The sequence below is a fragment of the Equus caballus genome, chromosome 16 (assembly GCF_041296265.1).
Source record: "Equus caballus isolate H_3958 breed thoroughbred chromosome 16, TB-T2T, whole genome shotgun sequence".
Taxonomy (NCBI): domain Eukaryota; kingdom Metazoa; phylum Chordata; class Mammalia; order Perissodactyla; family Equidae; genus Equus; species Equus caballus.
Genome location: NC_091699.1, coordinates 44,462,457 through 44,482,176, shown reverse-complemented (window position 1 = coordinate 44,482,176; position 19,720 = coordinate 44,462,457). Strand labels below are relative to the sequence as shown.

At 45.0% G+C, this 19,720-nt stretch overlaps 1 protein-coding gene across 4 annotated transcripts in view; it reads left to right on the top strand.

Annotated features, from left to right (window-relative positions):
• CACNA2D3 (calcium voltage-gated channel auxiliary subunit alpha2delta 3) overlaps positions 1-19,720 on the top strand; it is an 824,202-nt gene that overhangs the window by 646,523 nt on the left and 157,959 nt on the right. For all 4 annotated transcript variants that reach the window (XR_011426865.1, XM_070237387.1, XM_070237386.1 and 1 more), the window contains 5 exons: positions 5,603-5,686; positions 13,406-13,477; positions 13,731-13,792; positions 15,182-15,249; positions 19,575-19,620. Coding sequence is in view for 3 of the 4 variants with exons in the window: in XM_070237387.1 (XP_070093488.1) it covers positions 5,603-5,686; positions 13,406-13,477; positions 13,731-13,792; positions 15,182-15,249; positions 19,575-19,620 (332 nt within the window). In the remaining variant the exon portion in view is untranslated. The remainder of the gene's footprint in view (positions 1-5,602; positions 5,687-13,405; positions 13,478-13,730; positions 13,793-15,181; positions 15,250-19,574; positions 19,621-19,720) is intronic.

Here is a 19,720-nt window from a genome sequence, read left to right as displayed (position 1 = left end):
ACTGCCTCTTTAGAGGAATACAAATCTTAATAAATAATCATGGTATAAGAACCATTTTATCCTATGAATGTGCTCTCTAGGGATGAGCTCAGTGAGGGGGGGGCTGCCATATCTCGTAAGTCAGCAATGACATCAGCGCTTATTAGTGCCAGCCAAGTGGGCATGTTCTCAAGACCTGTTTGTCAGGACACCCTCTGTGCTCAACCGTATTTGTACCCATCTGCTTCTCACCACCGCCCTGTGAGCTGAATGCTGTTACCTGCATCCTACAGCTGAAGAACATGGGCTCTGAGAAATGCGCACTAGCCCAGGAGCACACAGCCTGTAGGTGGAGGCCCGGTTAGCACCCGAGTCTGACTCAGGTCTTGGCTTTTCATTGCTCTCCTAACTGGCCTGATTGACTGGTGGTTAATCGTGATCTGCAACTTGAGGATGTGAGATTATCTTCCTCAGACAGCTTCTCCATGCTTTCCCAGGGCTCACCTGGGCCTGGCTCAGGGCCTGATAAATATGCAGAGTCCAACAGTATTTTTGGATATGTGGGTGAACAAATGAACAAATAAGGGAAGGAATGGATGAAGGAGTGAAGCAATGAAGTGCCTGGTGGCCATTAGGCCCTACCCTCTTGCACATGGAGGAGAGAAGATATGCCTTCTTTCCTTCTCCTGAAACGGCAACTGCAGCGTCTGAGACAAGAGGAGACTCAGGGCCTCAGAGGAGGTGGCAAAGGTGTTCACCAGCTGAGGACCGTGGCTGCCTCGGCAGAGAAACATCTGCACAGACAATGGCTGGCTCCCAGCACTTGGCCACACCCCTTCTCCAGATGGCATTAGCTTTGGGCAAGGTTTCTTCCTCTTCAACTCTGGTCCTTCTCCCCCGTCTCCTTCCTTCCTGTTGGCAGCATGGAGCAGCACGTACAGTTTATCAATTATTAGCATACACGATATTTGTTTCACTGAGGCTGCATGGATGTGTGTAGTTGATTTCCTCTGGCCCTTCCCAAATGAACACAGAAAAAGCAAAGGCTTTTTTTGTTTTTTTCAAACCAACACGAATGGGGCCATCACCTTAGCTCATCGCACTGTGCTTCTGAAGTCAGTCTGCAGGAATGCAGAAGGGCACTCACACCTAGACGGTTAAACACGCCGGGGAGATTCTGGCTCCTCAGATGGGTGCCCTCCTTGTCCCATCCTCCTAGGCCACAGGCTGGTTTGTGTGTTCACCACATCTGGCCTTTATTTGAAACTCCACCTCAAAGTATTTCATAGCACAGAATATCTTTCCTTATTAAATTCTCCCCCACATATTTTTTTCATAAAACAGGCACCAAAAACTACAAACCTACCCGTGGCTCTGAAAGTATCTGTTTATAAACCTTTGGAAACCGTTTGCAATTCGTTAATCACATTTTCAAAGGAAGTTACAGTTTATAGATACACTAACAAATGCCATATCCGATGCCTCAGCCCCAGGAACGAGATCCTCACGCAGGCAAAGAAGGAGTGGGGCCGGTGGACCTGGGATTCAGCCCAGGCCAAATCCCACCGGGCAGAGGGGAGATCTGGCCTGGGAGTCAGAGATCCGAGAGTTTGGTTCTTTTTCCGTCACTGTCTTATGCTGTGGCCACACATATGTCTTCTCAGGGGGAAAGCAGGTACAGGGGAGCAGCCACTCTCAAATATAGTGTCTGTCCTGATTAGCAGTGAGGTATTCTGCAAATCACATGTTCCTAAATAATCATTAAAGTATCAAAGTTTGTGAACACTCCACTTAAAATGTATTTTAAAAGTGGTTCATTTAAAAAGAAAAAAAAAATAAAGACACTCAATTTATCCAAGTCGGAACTCTGACTACTTATGCTTGAAACCCAAGCCGGCTTTTAAAAATATCTGAAAAAAGGGTAAGGGGGTAATAGGGAGAGAATGTGTTGGTAGGGTATAAAGGTTTTCAGGCACAGCTTGATCCAGGCATGCACATGATGTTTTCAAGGCTCTCTTCGTGTCTTTGCTTTCTCTGTACTGGCTTCATTCAAAGGAGGGCTTTCTCCAAGTAATGACAGACATGGCTATGAGGAGCTCAAGTGCACATCCTACCACCTTAGTGATACTAATAGATGGAGAGCTCCTTTTTCTGGATAGATCCAGGAAAACGTCACAAATTGAGTCTCATTTGGGTTGGCATGAGTTATGTCCCCAGCCCTGAACCAGTGTCTGTGTCCTCGAGAGATGTGGCTCTCCCTCACACGCTCAGATCACTTGCCTACCTCTGAACCAGGATGGTCTTGCCTTCACTAGAACTATATTTACTCCAGGTGGGATCCAAGGGGTTCCTATAGGAAAACCAAGGTGATTACTCTGCAAAATATGGGGGATGGATGGCGGCAGTTCACAGCACTGGTGTCTTCCAATGGAGGTCTATTCTCCAGGCTTCTAATATGCTTTCTTAATGGGAAAAAAGATAAAGGTGGATTTAGGGTTATTACGCTGGAATTTACTCATGGCTCCCGACCTGCTCTACTACATTACAGCCCACCGACTTTTCCTTTTCTCACTCAAAACAATCACTCTGCGACATCACTGTTTATGTCCTAAAGGAGCTCACTCATTAATAAAGACCCAAATGGAAAGTGTTTCAGACCTATTTCACATACCTGGTTAAGCAGACCTTGTGGGCAGGCATTCCTAAAATGGATTTCCATGGGGACTATCCCCAGCCCCATCTGTTTCTTTCAATGAAATTAAATTACAGAGACTTGCTGGAATATGGTGGCGTATGGACCAGTATGCTGGGAAGTCTTTCTTCCTCTCTCTCTCTAATCTCTCCAAGTTTTTTGAATACTATTAGTGCAATGTATGGAACTTCTTGAGTGGTTATAAAAAAAAAATGAAGAAAGGCATCTAGGAATGGTTAGAAGTCAAGGGTTCGCTGTAGATTCCACTTTTGCCAGATACTGTCTAGAAGGACTTGGGCTCTTTAGCATAAGCGTACATTTTTCTGCCAGAAGAGTCGTAAGTCCCACCTTGGTATTTAGTATACAACTTTTGGTGTGTAAGATACACATCAGGAGGAGGCATATGAATATGACTGTCTGACACCATCATCTTTAACAAACATCTCCTGCCTACCTATGGTTTGCAGAATGGTGACCAGCCAAAATTATTGAATGGATCTCCTTCATTTCATGGAAATGGGATAGTAGCCAACTGTATACAGTGAGCCTGTGTCTTTGCCAAGAAGGTCACGGCTCTCAGGAATCATGCTAGCTACATATTAAAGGTTTATTCCATGGCTGGGAATGTGTTTGCCATTTTATATATATTATCTATTTAATCCTCTCAACCTACTTCTGCTATGGAGGTACTGTTGTTTTTTCCATTTTGAAAATGAAAAAAAGGAAGCTTGGAGCAGCTGGGTACCTTGCTCAGAGTCACATGCCCAGTAAGTGGCAGGACCACTGTGCTCTCCTCTTCTAACAAGGACAAGTGGACACATTTTCTGAGGATGAAGCAACATTTGGGGCTCTGGACCTTGGGGGTCTTTTTAAATTTCATTAGCAGTGGTTGAAATAACACGAGGCTTACATGAAAGTTTGGTCTGGGGCTCGTGGTAGGTGGGGTGACCTCCCCCATACTGGCTCTACGGTCTTATTTAACTTGTTAGAACCTATTTTCCCATATGCGGGATGGGCAATAAATTGACCTAAGAGAGGCAGAATTGACGGTGATAAACTGCAAGCAAGCCCTTGGGAAAGAATGAAGTGCTGTTGAATTGACTTTATTTATATCCTTAGTACCTTGTCCTTACTAGATGTTCAATAAATGTATGTTGAATATGTGAATAAAGGAGCATTCTGAAGTGACCAAAGGAAGAACTTTCCCCAAAAAGACACGTTAGACCTAGGCTACCCAGGAAGTTGTGAAAGTTCTGCCTTTAATGGTCAGAAGCTGGGCTGCTTGAACTTCTGGGGGCCTAGTGGCTCTCAGTGATGGTTCTTACTAAAATGGGACTTGGGGGCTATTAGCGTAGGGAACCGAAGTCCAAGAACGTCTGACTCCAGCTCCTCAGGGGGACAGTCTTGAGTCTTAGCATTGTATGCCCTCTCCCCCATCACGCCCTCCTCACAGTGAGAGTTGAGGGTGACAACCCTGCTGACCTCGTTCCTGTTCCTCCGGCTCAGCACCCCCAGCCTGGCTCTTGTGAGGGCCAGAGCTTCCCTGTACACACGGAACTTTCCATAACAGTATCCAACTGCGAATCTGCTATCGTTTACAGCGGCTTCTGAGGGAACCACTTCCCTTCCTCTTCATCTGGAGTGGATCTGATGTCGTAAAACTGACCGTGAATGTCTGTTAATTGGAAACCTGAGAGGAGGGAGTGGAAACACGGTTGACCAGGGTGGTCAGAGTCCACTGTCCCTTGGAGGAGAGGCGGCCTTCCTGGGTGGTGGGGGTGGGCGCTCTCCAGAAATGCCTCAAGATTCCTGAAATGCAGCTGACGGGGAGGAAAACCACCTGGCCCTGTTTGGCCCCACAGGACCTGCTGGCTGGGCTCTCTCCCGTGGATTCCACTGGGGGCCAGTTCAGACTTGCTTGGTTCAGTATATCAACACTGATTTTCTCCTTTATGCCTGGTGTTCCTCTAGCACCTGTCTCCAAAGTAGCCAAGCAGTGTCCAAAATGGTAACCTGTGGTTTTGGGGTCTTAAAACACTTAGAGTGACGCTGCATCTTACTTAGAATCTTACCAATTAAATCAAAAGATGACCAATTTAGAGACCAAAGTAAAAAATAAAACAACTCTACATACACAGATATTTTTTCCAATATACCATTAGCCATATCTTCTGAACTTGTGAGGGGGTTGCTTATCCTTAGCCTGCAGTAGAGGGCAGACTTTCCTACATTATAAACACCCCTGCAACCAAGAGTAAGGGGCCTGAGACACAGGAACGTCTGGTGGATAAAATGGTAGGCTTGCAGGGTGACTAACACCAGTGATTTAGGGGGAAGAAACAAAAACCACTTCCCCACTTATTAATGCACTCATCAGCTTTCCCAGAGAAATGCCCTAATGGCCATTAAATCTGGCAGTGATTCCCAATACCCACATCTACTCTGGGTAAAGTGGCCATGCATAGCTCAGTACCGCTGTGGCCAGTGCAACAGCAAGTAAAAGGTTCTGTGTGTCTGCAATATGACTAGATTTTTGGTAAACGTATGTAAGACGCCCTTTCCTGTGTCATGAAGGGGGTTTTAAAAGCTTTGGAGTGGAGAAGGGCCTCCCCTATCTCACACACATACCATCCAAGGAGGGGAAAACTTTGCTTTGCATCTGGCATGTTGAGAGGCAGGGAGTCCGCTAGGTAAATTCATATCAAGCAAAAGTTGACTTGTGTATTGCCCCAGCTCAGAGCAAATGTTTATAGGCATCTGGCCTCTGCTTTCCTGCCTTTAAAACCCCTGGGACTGCCACCTGCTGGGCTTCTCACTGATACCCCTCCACCCACAGCCCTCCTCCTCGAAACAGGACTTGAAAGGAGAAAAGTTGCCCTGGCTGATGTTCTCATGGAAATCTTTTCTTTCTGTTTCTCTTCCCCCTGCTAGTACGAAGAAGGAAAAAAGCGAAGGAAACCCAACTATAGCAGCGTTGACCTCTCTGAGGTGGAGTGGGAAGACCGAGATGACGTGGTAAGTGATTTGTTTTCAAGCCTGGTGAGGAAGGAGCTCCATTGTACCCACTTCTGTACTGGGAGGCTGCCCCAGGAGCCGGCCAAGAGGCCCACCTGGCCACCAGAGAGACGTGGAGACAATGGGCCCTTTTACCGAGTTTGCAGTTTTATAACTCTCCCGCTGGTCGCACGAGTTGCAGACAGGCCAGCCACCCTGCCTGCTTTGCGCAGTCTGCTAAAACCATCCCCTGCTGGGCTCTGGTCCCTTCTGGAGCACATTAATCCAGACTTCTCCTCAATTGATGGGACCTGCCAATCTCAGGGGAGTCTGGCCAGGCAGCTCCGTCTGCTGCAAAGTCAGGGCCAGAATTCACCTGTTAGGACATCATGGGCACAGCTCTTTTCAGAGAGCAGCCCAGAGCTTTGCAGGTCTACTTTCCTCCTGGTGGTTGCAGTCCCAGCCTTTCCTCATTCACTGGCCACACTGCAACAGCACACATGCTGCTTTCCCACACAGATTCAGCCTTCGGTACTGTATCAAAAGCTTTCCTTATGCCCTCGACTTAACCCCGTCAGTCTTCTTGTTACTTCCTCAATAAATCAGATTTGTTAGACACGGCTGCCTTTGTGTGAATCCAGGCCGACTGTCCTTAATTAAATCGTAACTTCCCAGGTGTTCCTGTCTGGATCCTTATGCCTTGCTTTCTCTATGGTGTCTCCGTGCCAAAGCCACGTTTCTCTGCCCGCACCCGCCCTGATTTGTCCGGGGCTCTTTCTTAAGTTTCATTCTTGAGTCAGCATTGTTTCCGTCCATCACTCTGTCCAGCTTTCCAAAGGGGTGTTGAGGGGAACCATTTGAAATCCCCTGGCTGGGTTCTCGTACCTTCCGGAAGTGTGGCCAGCATCGCAGCTCCTTTTGCTGTCTTCACATCCTCTGCTCCTTGGACGTCTCAGCTAGCATCAATCTCTGATTTTCTTCCTTACCTATAAAATGCAAAAGTCATATCTGTTTTAGAAATTTAACCTGTTTTCTTCTTCATCTGTGCTAAGTCTTTTTAAACCCAACTTCAGACAAAATAGCTTTGCTGGTTGATAAAAGGCTCCTTCCTCATCTACACTCTTTCCCCAGGTGCCAGTGGCTCAACGTCGTGTCAGGTCAGTGACCTGGTAGAGGTTTATAGCTTTTTGTTCTTTAAACATTGTCATCAGGATTCATGTCAGGTTCTTTTGATCGTACTGCACCTAATGTTTACGTGCTGCCTTCTCAACCTGCTCATTCCATGAAGCAGGTTAGCTCAGTTGTGAGGGGCTTGGGTTCGAATCCTACCTCTGCTGTTGGCAGGCGGTTGGTCTCAGACAAGCATTTATCCTCTCTGCACCTCAATTTTGGTTTTCGTTTTTTCCCAGTATGAGTATGATGGTAATAGTACCTACCACCTCATAGAGCTGTTGTGGATATTAAAGATGTTAATATATTGAAAGATATAAAAATGCCTACATCGTTGTATGGACACAGCCACCAGCACTCTATGAGTGGTAGCTCTGTTTAGTACTATTCTCATCATCGTCACTCTTCAGGTGACCTTCTCATGATGAATGTCCCGTAGACTTACAGTTGCTAAATTGTCTCATGAATCTTTGAAGGGTGCAATCCATTGTTTTCTTTTCTCTTCACTTTATCAGTTGCTTTACTTTGACTTCACTGCACCTTTTTGTCCTCTTTCCTAGAAGGCTTGAACCTTGTCGTCCATGTGCTTCTCTATCCCTTCATCTTTTCCACTTTCATTAACATGGAAGGCAAACTAGTTTATGCTCATTCCTACTTCAGAGTCCCCACATCCAGGAAGCATGCCTTCTGCCAGCTAAAGCTAAGCTGACACTGCTCCTTTGCATGTTACTTGAAGAGATTTATTACTCAGCTCACTCTAGTCATCACCTGTGTCCCAGTTAATTTTCAGTGAGCTGATATGTCCTTTTACTAGTAATGGTTTGGAAAACCCTTTTTGTTTCCTTGCCCTATGTTTCTTTCTCATCGGAGCTGCAGAGCATCAGATTCCCAGCCTTGTGCGCAGGATCTTCACCATCTGACTCACAGGTCTGGGTTCTGAGTGTCCACCTTTAGGGTTCCCATATCTCCAGCAAATTCAATGCTCTTACTCTGCACAAATTGGTTTCTGCTTGTCTCTTTGGTTTGAGTCTCTTGTCTCCTTGGGAGGATGGTACCCTTGAAACGTGAATTCCTTCACTACCCATGTGTTTGACTGGGAAAACCCAAGCCACCATTTCTCTCCTAGGAATTTGCACTCCAGTGATTGGAGAATTCTGGAATCCATAATTCCATCTTTGTGAAGTCTGCATAAGATCCCACATGCCCCTAGGTCCACCATTGGGGTTTGCATGTAAGTAGCAGAGGGCAGACTTTAGGTCAAGATCTGGGAAAAACCATACAAGCAGAGCCCACTGAGAAAGAAGCAGCATGAGTCTTCCCAGCCACAGAGAACTTCTTAGAAGGAGCATCCCGCTTCTCTAGACAACCAGGCTCTTGTTGAATTTAATGACCACATTTATCACATAGACACTGTGTACTTCCAAAAAGGATGTGAGGTCATATATACTATTAAAACACATGCAAAATAGAGTGTATAAAATTTAAATTTAAAAAAGAAAGAAAAATTTAAAACCACTTAGAGGAGGATGAGTGGGACTTCTGGCCCAGGCTCCAGGGTGACTTAGTCATCACTTCAACAATACAATGAGTAGGACAGAACTTTGGGGGGCCCGTGAGATAGGAGGGGACCCTGAGACATGCGTAGCCCCGTCTGAATTACTGGTGTTGATCACCTCTGGGAATGAAAAAATATCTTTAAAAATGGTGTTTATCCTTTGGTAATAAATTCTCAGAGATGGCTGAAGGAATTAAGGATGATTTTCCTGTTATTCCTATTATCTTTTAGTCATTCTCAAACTCTCCACCCTGAACATGATCATTTCTATAAACAGAAAAAAACTAATATAAATAATAATAAGTACCATATATTGACCCCTCCTATATGCCAGCGCTGTTTTAAGTGCTATATATGAACCAACTTGTTTATTCATCACAACAATCCTACAAAGTAGGTGTTATTTCTATTCTCATTTTACAGGTGAGGAAATTGAGGCAGAGAATTGCTGTAATGGTCCACAGGCACACAGTGTAGATTCCAACCCAGGCAGTCTGGCCCCAGAGCTCTTAACCACTTTGATTTGCCATAGAAAGAGCCACGGAAGACTTTGTCAGTGCCCCACCCTATGTGTGTTATCTTCCCCTGAGGGGTGCAGAAAAGATGGGGAAGGCCTTGCACACAGCTGCTAAACAAATGCTTGCCATGGGGTGTTGTTGCGAATACTGGCCCATCCGATGCTGCCTCGAGTCCCGCTGAAGCCCCTTCTGCTGCAGTGTGAGCCCCTTTTCCACTGCCCTGTCATCAACTCACGTTTCCTCTTACTTTCCTGGAAAGACTGGTAAAAATTTTGAGTCTTTTCTTTCCAAAACCCTATCAACCTCTTCTCCTGGGGCATCTTTCTGAGACTTTTGGCCATTTAGTTTGTTCTTCCTTATACCTGCTTCAGTGTCTCTACAGCTCATGCTGGAGCCCTGGGTCCCCAGACTAAGCACAGCCTACCGGAAAGCCCAGACCAAAGCAGCGAGAGAGAGAGGACTTTGTCATCTAGGTGCTCTGTGTCTGAGTCTGTTTTCAGATTCTGGTTGAATGCTTGCTTGGGAATGACAGACCTTTTAACCACTGCTTCTCCCTTCCCCTTTAAGCTCTTGCCTCAGCTAGGATTGCCTGCCGTTAGGGGCCTGGAAGGCATACTGCCTGCACTTCCAGGCGAGGTTCACGTTCTGATGCGGATGCAGAACCATCATCAGGAGAACGAGCTGTCATTATATAATTATACACGAAACTTTAGGTGATCAATGAATCTCTGGGGAACGCTCCCCTAGTGAGCTCTAACACAGGAGGAAGAGCTGCAGGCTCACCATGGAGCTGGAAGCATGACCACCAGCTATCACATGGTTGTCGATAAAGTGGGTGCTTTGAATGGGTAGCAAAGCTGCCTCAGCTTCAGGGCACAGAGGAGAGGGACAGATTCACTGAGGGCTCTGGGCAAGCGCCTGGATCAAGTAAGGCCCGGGGGGAGGAGCACGGCTCCCAGAAAGCAAGGAGCCGGATCACCGTCACCAGAAGACTACTTTCCACTTGAAGAGATTTGACCTTAACTATACCAACTATGCTGTGGTGAAAGCTGCTTTACTATCCACTGCATTATCCCATTTGCTGATTTTTGACATCTCATAAGAAAAAGTAAAGGTATACACTGAGATTTTTTTTTTTTTTGAGGAAGATTAGCCCTGAGCTAACATCTGCCACCAATCCTCCTCTTTTTGCTGAGGAAGACTGGCCCTGAGCTAACATCCGTGCCCATCTTCCTCTACTTTATATGTGGGACACCTACCACAGCATGGCATGCCAAGCGGTGCCATGTCCGTACAGGGCATCTGAACTGGTGAACCTCTGGCTGCTGAGAAGCGGAACGTGCAAACTTAACCGCTGTGCCATCGGCTGGCCCCACTGAGGTTTTAATTTGCCTTTCTTTGACTGTGTTAAGTTGAATATCTGCACATGTGATGCTTTTAATGACTACATGGTATTCTAACTTATGGACACACCAAAACTTGCCTGGAAATTTTCCTCTGCGAGGCCATTTCCATTTCTCCAGTTGCTCATTGCTGTAATCCAGGCAGTGGCAGGTTCAAGGAATATTCAGCTCGGAGCAGCACAATCACGCCCTCCCCACCCGGGTCGGACTGAGAGCGTTGTTACTCCCCACCACTCTCGTCTCTGCTCTCAGCACCTCTGCCAGCTGACTTACCACAGGATTTGGGGCGAATTGCTCCCCTTCTCAAACCTCAGTCTCCTCAGATGGAAAAGTGACATTTCTAGACTGCCCCGGCCTCACCAGGCTGTATTCTCACCCAGCGATCTATTGACAAAGCCCCAAACCCCCTTCTCTCCTCTGGCAGTGAGGACAGAAGACCACCCTCCTGTGTGTCCCAGGCACAGTACCTAGAGCTTGTGGAGAGCCCACTGGGCTGAAACCTCAGACTGTCGCATGGTCAAGTTTAAAACTTCCTCTTTGATTTAAACAAAAAACCTAGAAATAACAATACATTATTTTTATAGTAATGCTTTAAATTTGTCCAAGTGTTTTCTCTTCTGATTTGGGAAGAGACTTAACAGCATGAGCTCTAGGGGCAGAGACTCCATGTGACCTTAGGTAAGTTTCATAACTTTGTGCCTCAGTTTCCCCTCCTGTAAAACAAGGATAGTAATGTTACCTCATGGGATGATTTTGAGGGTTTTAAAATCTGTGTCTAGTACATATAGTAAGAGCTCAGTAAACAGTATCTATCAGTACTATCTGAGCTCCCTAAGAATCTGATTGACAGTTTATACAGCATGTGACAGGATCCCTGGGGTCTGGGAGTCCTCATTCAGAAACACTTTTGACGGAAGGAGCGAAGAAGTTGAACCACAGAGAGGTCACAGGACAGTGGTATGTGTCATTGGTAAAACTTGAACCTTGATATCCTGGGTCACTTCTCTTGACCTTGGGCTGCCTCTTTTTCAGTCTGTGCCAACCCAGAGGTGGTTAAGAGCAGCAGTTTTCAACCCAGGGAGTTGGAGGGAGATCACAAAATCCATTTAATTGTTCACAAGCAGCCATTAAAAGCACTGAAATCTGTTAAAATAGGAGCTGTCAGAGGTCGTCGTCAGGTGTATTTCTCATGTGGCTCACAGTCAAAAAAGTTTGAAAAATATTGGTTTAGAGCTTGGGCATCTGTGTCAAGCAAGCTCGAGTTTGAATTCTGATTCCTTAAGCTATTGAAAGGAGTCTGACATTAAAGAGAAGTGAGGAGGATGATAATGAAGATGATAATGCTGGTGATGATGATGGAGGACGGCTATATGGACTGAATGCTTAGAGTGCACCAGGCACTCGTCTAAGTATTAGCTCATTTAATTCTCACTACAGTTCCATGAGATGAGTACTGTCATTAGTTCCCTTTTGCAGAAAAGGAAATTGAGGCACAGAGAAGGTAAGTGATTTATCCACAATCATAAAGCTGTGGCTAGAGACGCTTCTTAACTACCGTGCTATCCTGACTCACAAGTAGGTGTTCAATAGGTCTAAGCTATTTTCATTCTTATTGAAGAAAAGGGAAAGAGTAGACTAATCATCTAAGCATTTGCCTCCAGAAAGCATCAGTGACCCTGGCCTTGGACCCTCCCAGGCCCCATGCTGATTGTTCTGTGCTACTGGGAGTTGGGGGTGGGGTGGCACGGAGGCATGGAGGGGCTTACCTAATCTCTGACTTGCCTGGGGAATGTGAGAGGGGAAGGTCCCAAATGGCTTTAGGCAGGCACCAGAAAGAGGAAAAATGAAAACCATGTTAAAGATAAATTGAGCCGTTCTTAAAAGTTAGAAAGTAGACTTAATTAGGACCAGCCCTCCCCATCCAAAACCACAAAAGTTAAAATGGGAAAATATTTCCAGAAATGCCCATTATATGTTGTTAAAAAATATCTAGAGTAAAATATATGTTTTATTTTATACATGCCTCCAGCTAAAAATTATGCTTTTACTCTCTCTCACAGAAGATGGGAATGTGAACCCAAATCTAGACAGCCTCGAATCAAATTTAGGTTGCTTGCAAGCGTTGCAGTTTTCTATCACCCAGATCTTGTTCAAGCTCCTCAAAGGAGAAAAGAGGGGAAAGGATAAGAAAAAAAAAAAAAAAAAAACCGAGTCATGGGCCTGGGAAAGAGCCTTTCCCAACAGACAGGCTGTGGCATGTCAGCATTTGTTCCTATTCTATTAAATGGCCTTCCCGTCATCTCCCATTGGTGCCCACGACAGCACATCTTTCATCACTGTGTCTGCTGTCCTTCCCTGAACTCATGGAAGGGCCACAGGTAATTAGGAGAGGTCAGCCAGGGGTGGGGGAAGGGAGCAAGGCTCACAATTCCTAGACAGGACCTCCAAAAATCAGATATGAGGTTGCCCGGTTACTGCCCGTCAGCGTCAGCGAGACCATTAGTTGGCCCAGATTTCTCGGAGAGCATTTGAAGATGATTCATGCTATGAAAAGCTGATCCCCTTCTTCCAAATGGTTGACCTTTTTTTTTAAACTCCTATGTAGGAAAACGTCTTTAACTTGATTATGTTTTGAAAAATGATTTCTCCATGACATACCAATACCCTTTTTGAAAATGTAACTTGTCCCGGGAGACATTCTTGCTTTTTGAGTGTTTTAGCGGGTTGCTGAGGGTTTGTACGCTGACTCTCAGGATTCATCAACATTGCACAGGCTTTTCTGTCATTGTCGCCCTGAGGCTTATACAAGCACCCCAAATTGAAGTTGAAAATCATTTATTTATTGTTGTTTGCCTCTCTCCTCTTGTACAACAGCAGTTGGATGTTTATTCTTCAGAAGTCTGTTCTAGAGGTCTGAAAGCAATATGCAGACACTGCAAAAGTGCCTCAGATTCGGTGGGAAAACAGCTCAGCCCTGTCATACCTCTGCTTTGCACAAGCCATCAAATATGTTCCCAAGCTGGAGGATGCAAGCCATCCAGACAACATGGTAACCCAGAGAAGAACTAATGCCAATTTCCTTTTATCGTTTTAGTTGAGAAATGCCATGGTGAATCGAAAGACTGGGAAGTTTTCCATGGAGGTGAAGAAGACAGTGGACAAAGGGGTACATTTTTCTCAAACATTCTTGCTGCTTAATTTAAAACAAACCACTGTGAAAAATTAGCTTTGAAAGCTCTATCTGGAATAAATATCTTTCGCTGAGATCATTTTTCTCTTGTCTTTACTTATCTCAAACAAGATTCATGTAGTACTGTTAACCTGATCATAGTGTGTCCATTTATTTTTATTTATTTCTGAAAACTTCACCTAGCAGACTAACCATGTTTTCTTTTCTCTATGACTTTTTTTCAATCTAGAAACGGGTTTTGGTGATGACAAATGACTACTATTATACAGACATCAAGGGTACTCCTTTCAGGTAGAGCTGACCATAATACATGGACATTCCATCAGACCCATCAGTTGTGTTTGTACAAAACCTGCTGACGCTCTCAGAGCTCATCATCTGAAGATACCCAAACACCCTGCCGAAAGGCTGGAAAGAGTGAGGAAGGGGCTTTTCCCAGGCTGCTTTTGTTTTTGTTTTCCAGAAGGGGGAAGATGGTTCAGGCTCACCTAGGAGAACTCACTCAATTTGTCATGGCTTTGCATCTCATTATCAAGCAAATAAGCTTGGGGGGTTCCAACTAAGGGTGGAGAGGCGAGTTCAGAGGGTTACCAGGGTCCTTAACCATCTAACTTGCTACCCAGTGAGTTCCATTTCACCTTTTATTTCCATGACCAAAAAAAAATCCTTCCAACTTGGAGGTGGCATATCCATCCCCACATGTTGTGCTTCCATTTAAATTTCTCTGAACTGTCCTTCTGTGCTTGTCTACCTTGGAATCTGTTATTTCTCTTTGTAATAGTCCTGAAAAATGGCTTTGCCTCATTGCCTGCTTTCAGATGCATATGTGGTATTCAATAATCTCCTGCTACCATTAACCAAGTGTTACAACACCTTTCGTAACATGTTATTTCAGTGGGGCTGCTTCATGTTTCTGAACAGGTGCCTCGCAGAGCTAAGGAGAGAAAGAATTTACTGGCTATAGATTAGTCTGAAAAATAAATTGTGGCCTTGTTGTCATATACTGCCAGGGATCATGCGTGGATTCCATTTGGAACCAGAGCCATCGAGGGAACACATGACCACTAAGTGGGTTTGCCAAATAAAGAGACTGTCTTTTCAAAACATACTCTCTTACTTTAGGCAAAAACAGAAAGGACCTTAAGTCAAGCCAGTGAGAGTGTGAAAAATCTATTAGACTAAGGAGAGGAATGGGCAAAGAAGCTCAAAACACAATAATGTGGCTATGCTCAAGTAGTAGTGGAAGTTTGCATGTTTGCCCTTGAAAAGGGGTTAATTTTCCCTAGTCCCAACCTGTAGGGTCTGGAAAGACCCATCTGTGGCTGAATGTAGGGCAGGGGTGCATAAGGTGGTAGTGAAGAGCAGGGCACAGGGCCTTGGGAGGGCGTCCAAGAGAAGAACTTGCTAGATGGGTGAGCAGTTTGCCACACCTCTTTAAAAGCACACGAGAGCAGCCAATTGCTGCTGGCATTTCCAATCAGAAATTCCTTTGAAGCAGCTGATTGAACCTAAGAAAAACCAACACCAACTATAATCAGTGGGGTTCTGAAAGTAAACTGTTGGAAAAATTGTTTACAGAACGTGAAATGGAAATGTGAAAATGGAAAATAAAAAGTTAGCCCACAAGTCTATTCCAGTCGATGCTGTGGATTTCAAGGTCTGCTTTGTTTCTCTGCACAGTTTAGGTGTGGCGCTCTCCAGAGGCCATGGGAAATATTTCTTCCGAGGGAATGTAACCATTGAAGAAGGTAAGGCGCTGCCTCGATCCGTCTTATCCTTTAGTGTGGGAAGAAAGCCCGGAGCCAACTAGTGGGTTAAGTGAAGCACTTGCTCATCTGTCTAACCCTCTGCCCGGTCTCTGGGTGTTTGACTCAACTGCTTCCCACTTGGTGCCACCTTACTTGCCTAGTTTCAGAATGATGGGAACCTCAGCTAGTGGTGGCCTTCCTTATGATTTCATTTATTTATATTCTGCTTTAATCCACAGAGTTGTTGAGGCAACTCATAGGAATCATCCGCCAACTATATTCTTCTCATCCATAAAAATCAGTACCAGAAAAAATACAAATTAGTGTAAAAACTCAAGCCCAGAAAAAAAAAGAAAACAAAGATATGCAAGCCTTAGTCTCCTACACAGTTGAGCCACAAATTTCACTCGTGTTTCATGGCAGCCTGGGTCCAAAGGGAAATGTGATCATTTAAATGATTTACATAGGTCAGAAGGAGTAAGTAGCACCTTGAGATTCCCAGATCCTCTTGTCTTCATAAAGCATCTGTGCACTGTTAAACTCCCAATAAATGGTAGCAGTTGTTACAGCTCTTTAAACTTTAAAACTGCTGTCACACTCATACTGTCCTTTTCATCTCCCAACGACCCAGTACTCAGAGAAATTACCTTTCCCAGCATCACCAGCTCAGAGGGAGGGCTGGGGCTGGCTTCCAACTCACAAGGAAGAGTAGGGCTGGCCTCTGAAGGCTCCACTGCCCAAATGGCCTTGAGTAAGTCACTTGCCCAATCTGGGTGTTAGACTTAGCATCTTCACAGAGGAGGAGTCAGACCAGACCAGTGCTCTTTCTGGATGTCCCCAGGGAGTGTGGCTAAGAGCAGGAAGGTCAGTTACAAGTCCAGTTTTAATTGGTTAGAGCTGGTTACAAATGAATGTGATGAACTTCCAGAAGCTGGACCACCTTGTGGCTCACTCCAATGATGTAGTGGAGAATGAACAAAGAGATTGGTTGTCCCTGAGATGGGAAGTTCCAAGATGGCCTTCTGGTGCACTGCTGACTCTCCATACATTGTTTCACAGATGTTGGTTTTGCCTCCCAAGTGATTGCGAGATCATAAGGAATAGGAAGGAGAGTGAAGGGGGTCATCATGACCTAGGCAGAACCCAGAGTGTGCCCCCTGCAGAGCTGATCAACCACGTGATCTCTCTTACCAGAGACACTCAAGAGAAAGGCAACATTGTGACTTGGGCAAGATACCCAACAAGATGTGTTCTCAGAGATCACTGTTTTTACTTCTAGAATTTTCAGGCTGTATGAGCTATGTGTGGATCTGTGGATATCACTGCCCATGAAGCCAGAAAATTCATGTCTAAGCCATCTGAGGTCAAGCTGAGTGAATAACTCATGGTCAGAACGATTGAAAGAGAGATTATTAATGGATTATTTGCCTTCCATGTGTCCATTCCCTTAGTCAATCCTCAATACATGGGCCTGCCCCTCCCTCTTTTCTCTCTCTCTTTCTCACTCTCTCTCTCTCTCTGTCACACACATGCACACACACACACACACACACACAGAGTTGTTTTGCATTGTCTTTTGGATCATTTCTTTACTCACTATCATCTCCCTGTATGTTCCACAGCTGTTAGGCTGAGAGGTCACGGAGAGAGAATTTCAGAGCTCACTGTAACCACTATGCAAAAAATATTTGAATCCTCAGCAAGGGGGAGAGTGCCTGGTTATCCATACAAATGAGGCCAGGTCTTCCCCTCTCTGTTAGTTCTCTGTAAATAAGAGGGCTTACAATCCTACCAACTTTGCTGAGTAACAGTGCCTGAGAAAGCTGCTTCGCCTTGGGCTAACTGGAAGAGAGGCTCATCTTGATTATTGTTCTGCTCTGTTCTTGAGAAAGAAGGAATTTCTGGGGGAAGGCAACCACAATTGTGTAGGATCTTCTATAAGGAATGCTGCCCCACAGAATGTAGGCATTTTCAACATGCTTTGCCAATGCTGGTTATTACAAAGATGGTGAACAGGTAGACTTTGCTCAAAATGTAAGGAGTTGCTACTGAGGTTGAAGACATGGGCTGTAGTTCTGCCTGCTGAAATCATTTGTCTTCTGAATCTCCTCGTCACTTGATTTGTATCTTTTATATATATTGTACATAGTAATTGTTCAATAAATTAGAGCTTATGTCATTATTGTCAGCATTATCAATCATCGATAGATGTGATTTTATCAAGAGGACCAAAATCAGAGGTGAGAGAATTAGAGAACAATTAAATTTCCTTGGTGCCCTAGGAACTCAGAGTGGAAGCAATCAGAGATCTTTCGGGGCCGACCCGGTGGCGCAGCAGTTACGTGTGCACGTTCCGCTTTGGCGGCCCGGGGTTCGCCGGTTCGGATCCTGGGTGCAGACATGGCACCACTTGGCAAGCCATGCTGTAGTAGGCGTACCACGTATAAAGTAGAGGAAGATGGGCATGGATGTTAGCTCAGGGCCAATCTTCCTCAGCAAAAAGAGGAGGATTGGCAGCAGATGTTAGCTCAGTACTAATCTTCCTCAAAAAAAAAAAAAAAATCTTTCCTTCAGGGTCTCATCTATAGGTCCTATGAAATATAGCCAGAGAGGGCTTTGTGGATGAAACTAGAAAAATAGATAAAACTGACATCAATAACCTGATATTCCAGGAAGAAAAGATCCCACCTCAGGGCCTTTCCACTTGTTCTTCCTTCTGGCATGAGCACTCTCTCCCAGTTATCTGCATGCCTCTCTACCTCACCTCCTTCAGGTCTTTGCTCAAAAGTCTCTTTCTCAGTGAAAGCTTCCCTAGCTACCGTAGTGAAAGTTGAAACGTTCTCTCATCCCTTTCCCTCTTTTGGAGCTCCCTATCTTTGTTCCATTCTCTCTTTCCTTCATAGCCCTCACCCCTAACTGAAATGCTACATATTTTAATTTTATTTATGTATCTCTTTTCTGCCACTAGAAAGTAAATACCATGAAGGCAGTGATTTTTGTTTTGTTCACTGCTATATTCTCAGGGCCTAAAATAGTACCTGGCACATAGTTGATGCACAGAAACATATGGAAGGAAGGGAGGGAGAGAGAATGCAAGAGGAGGAAGTAAGGGAAGAAGGAAGGAAGATTGGGAGGGACAGAGAGAGAAAGGTTGGGAGGGAGGGAAAGAGAAAGGGAAGAAAGGATGGATGGACGCAAGGATGCATGAATTGTCCTAGGGACTAATCGCTGTCCCAGTTAACCTTCTCATGGAGTCTGTGAGTTAGGTATTATTTCCTGCATCTTCCAACTGATATAACTCAAATAGTTGAAGTGACATTCCCAGGATCATTGAACAAGTAGGCGTTGGAACCAGGATATGGCCACTTGGGTCATATATGATGATATTCTATCTAATTTGTTCCCTGCTTCCCATAAAATCAAGCAGGAGTGTGTGATGATAGGTCTAATATTTTGCTATTTATTTTATACACATGTATTTGAGGAGGAAACTGAATCCTGAGTGCAGTAAGATCTGTTGGTCATTTGGGAACACTCTGGCATCCTAAAACAGGCTGGAAGCATCATCAGAGTTCCCTGAGGTCTTCACTGGGCAGTGTATGCCTGCTGATGAACTATCAAAATGAAGTCACATGAAGACACAAGGAAAGACAGTGATTTCACAGAGTTAGGCTGGTCTAGAGTATTCTATAAAAGCTCCCAAATTCCCTGCAAGCCCCAGTTCTCCTAGCTACCTTTCCAGATTGATGACTCATTTTTACTTAGGACTCTATAACAGCTAGCAATTTTTGCTGATCAAAAACAGGTGACTATTGGCAATTTCCTATCATTCAACCTATAATTTCACCCTCATAGCCACCCATCAGTTAGGGACTATTATTATTTCTGTTTTGCACAGACTGACATAGAGAAGTAAAGTAACATGCTGACATCACACAGGAGTTAAGTGGCCTAGCCCAGTTCCAAGCTCAGGTTCTATGGGGCTGCAATGTCGGTGTTTCTACTGTCATGCTATACTTCTCTCCCAGGACTCACTGGCGTATCATTTATCTTCAAGAAGTTAAGGCTTTTCTGGGACACAGCCGGGGAAGTTGGCAGTAGTGGCCGAGTGAGGCAGAAATGAGGAGAGGGTTCTACCTGGAAAGAGAGCTTGTTTGCTTGGTTCAGACTCCCTTTTCCCAGGCGGATATCTTTGGGGTTGATGTCTACCCTTAACCCATCCCATGGCCCTGCCCTAGAACATTTGAAGCACATGAGAGGATGAGGGGAATCAGTGCCCCACACAGGTGATACTTACTCATTACCCCCTTCTCTTTGATCTCCAGGCCTACATGACTTAGAGCATCCTGATGTGTCCTTGGCAGACGAATGGTAAGAGTTAAGCAATCCTCCATCAGCAGTGGTATTTGTTGCATTCTCTAATTTCAAGTTGTCTGTATTTCCTTGCCCAGTTCTCCTGGTTCAATGGCAA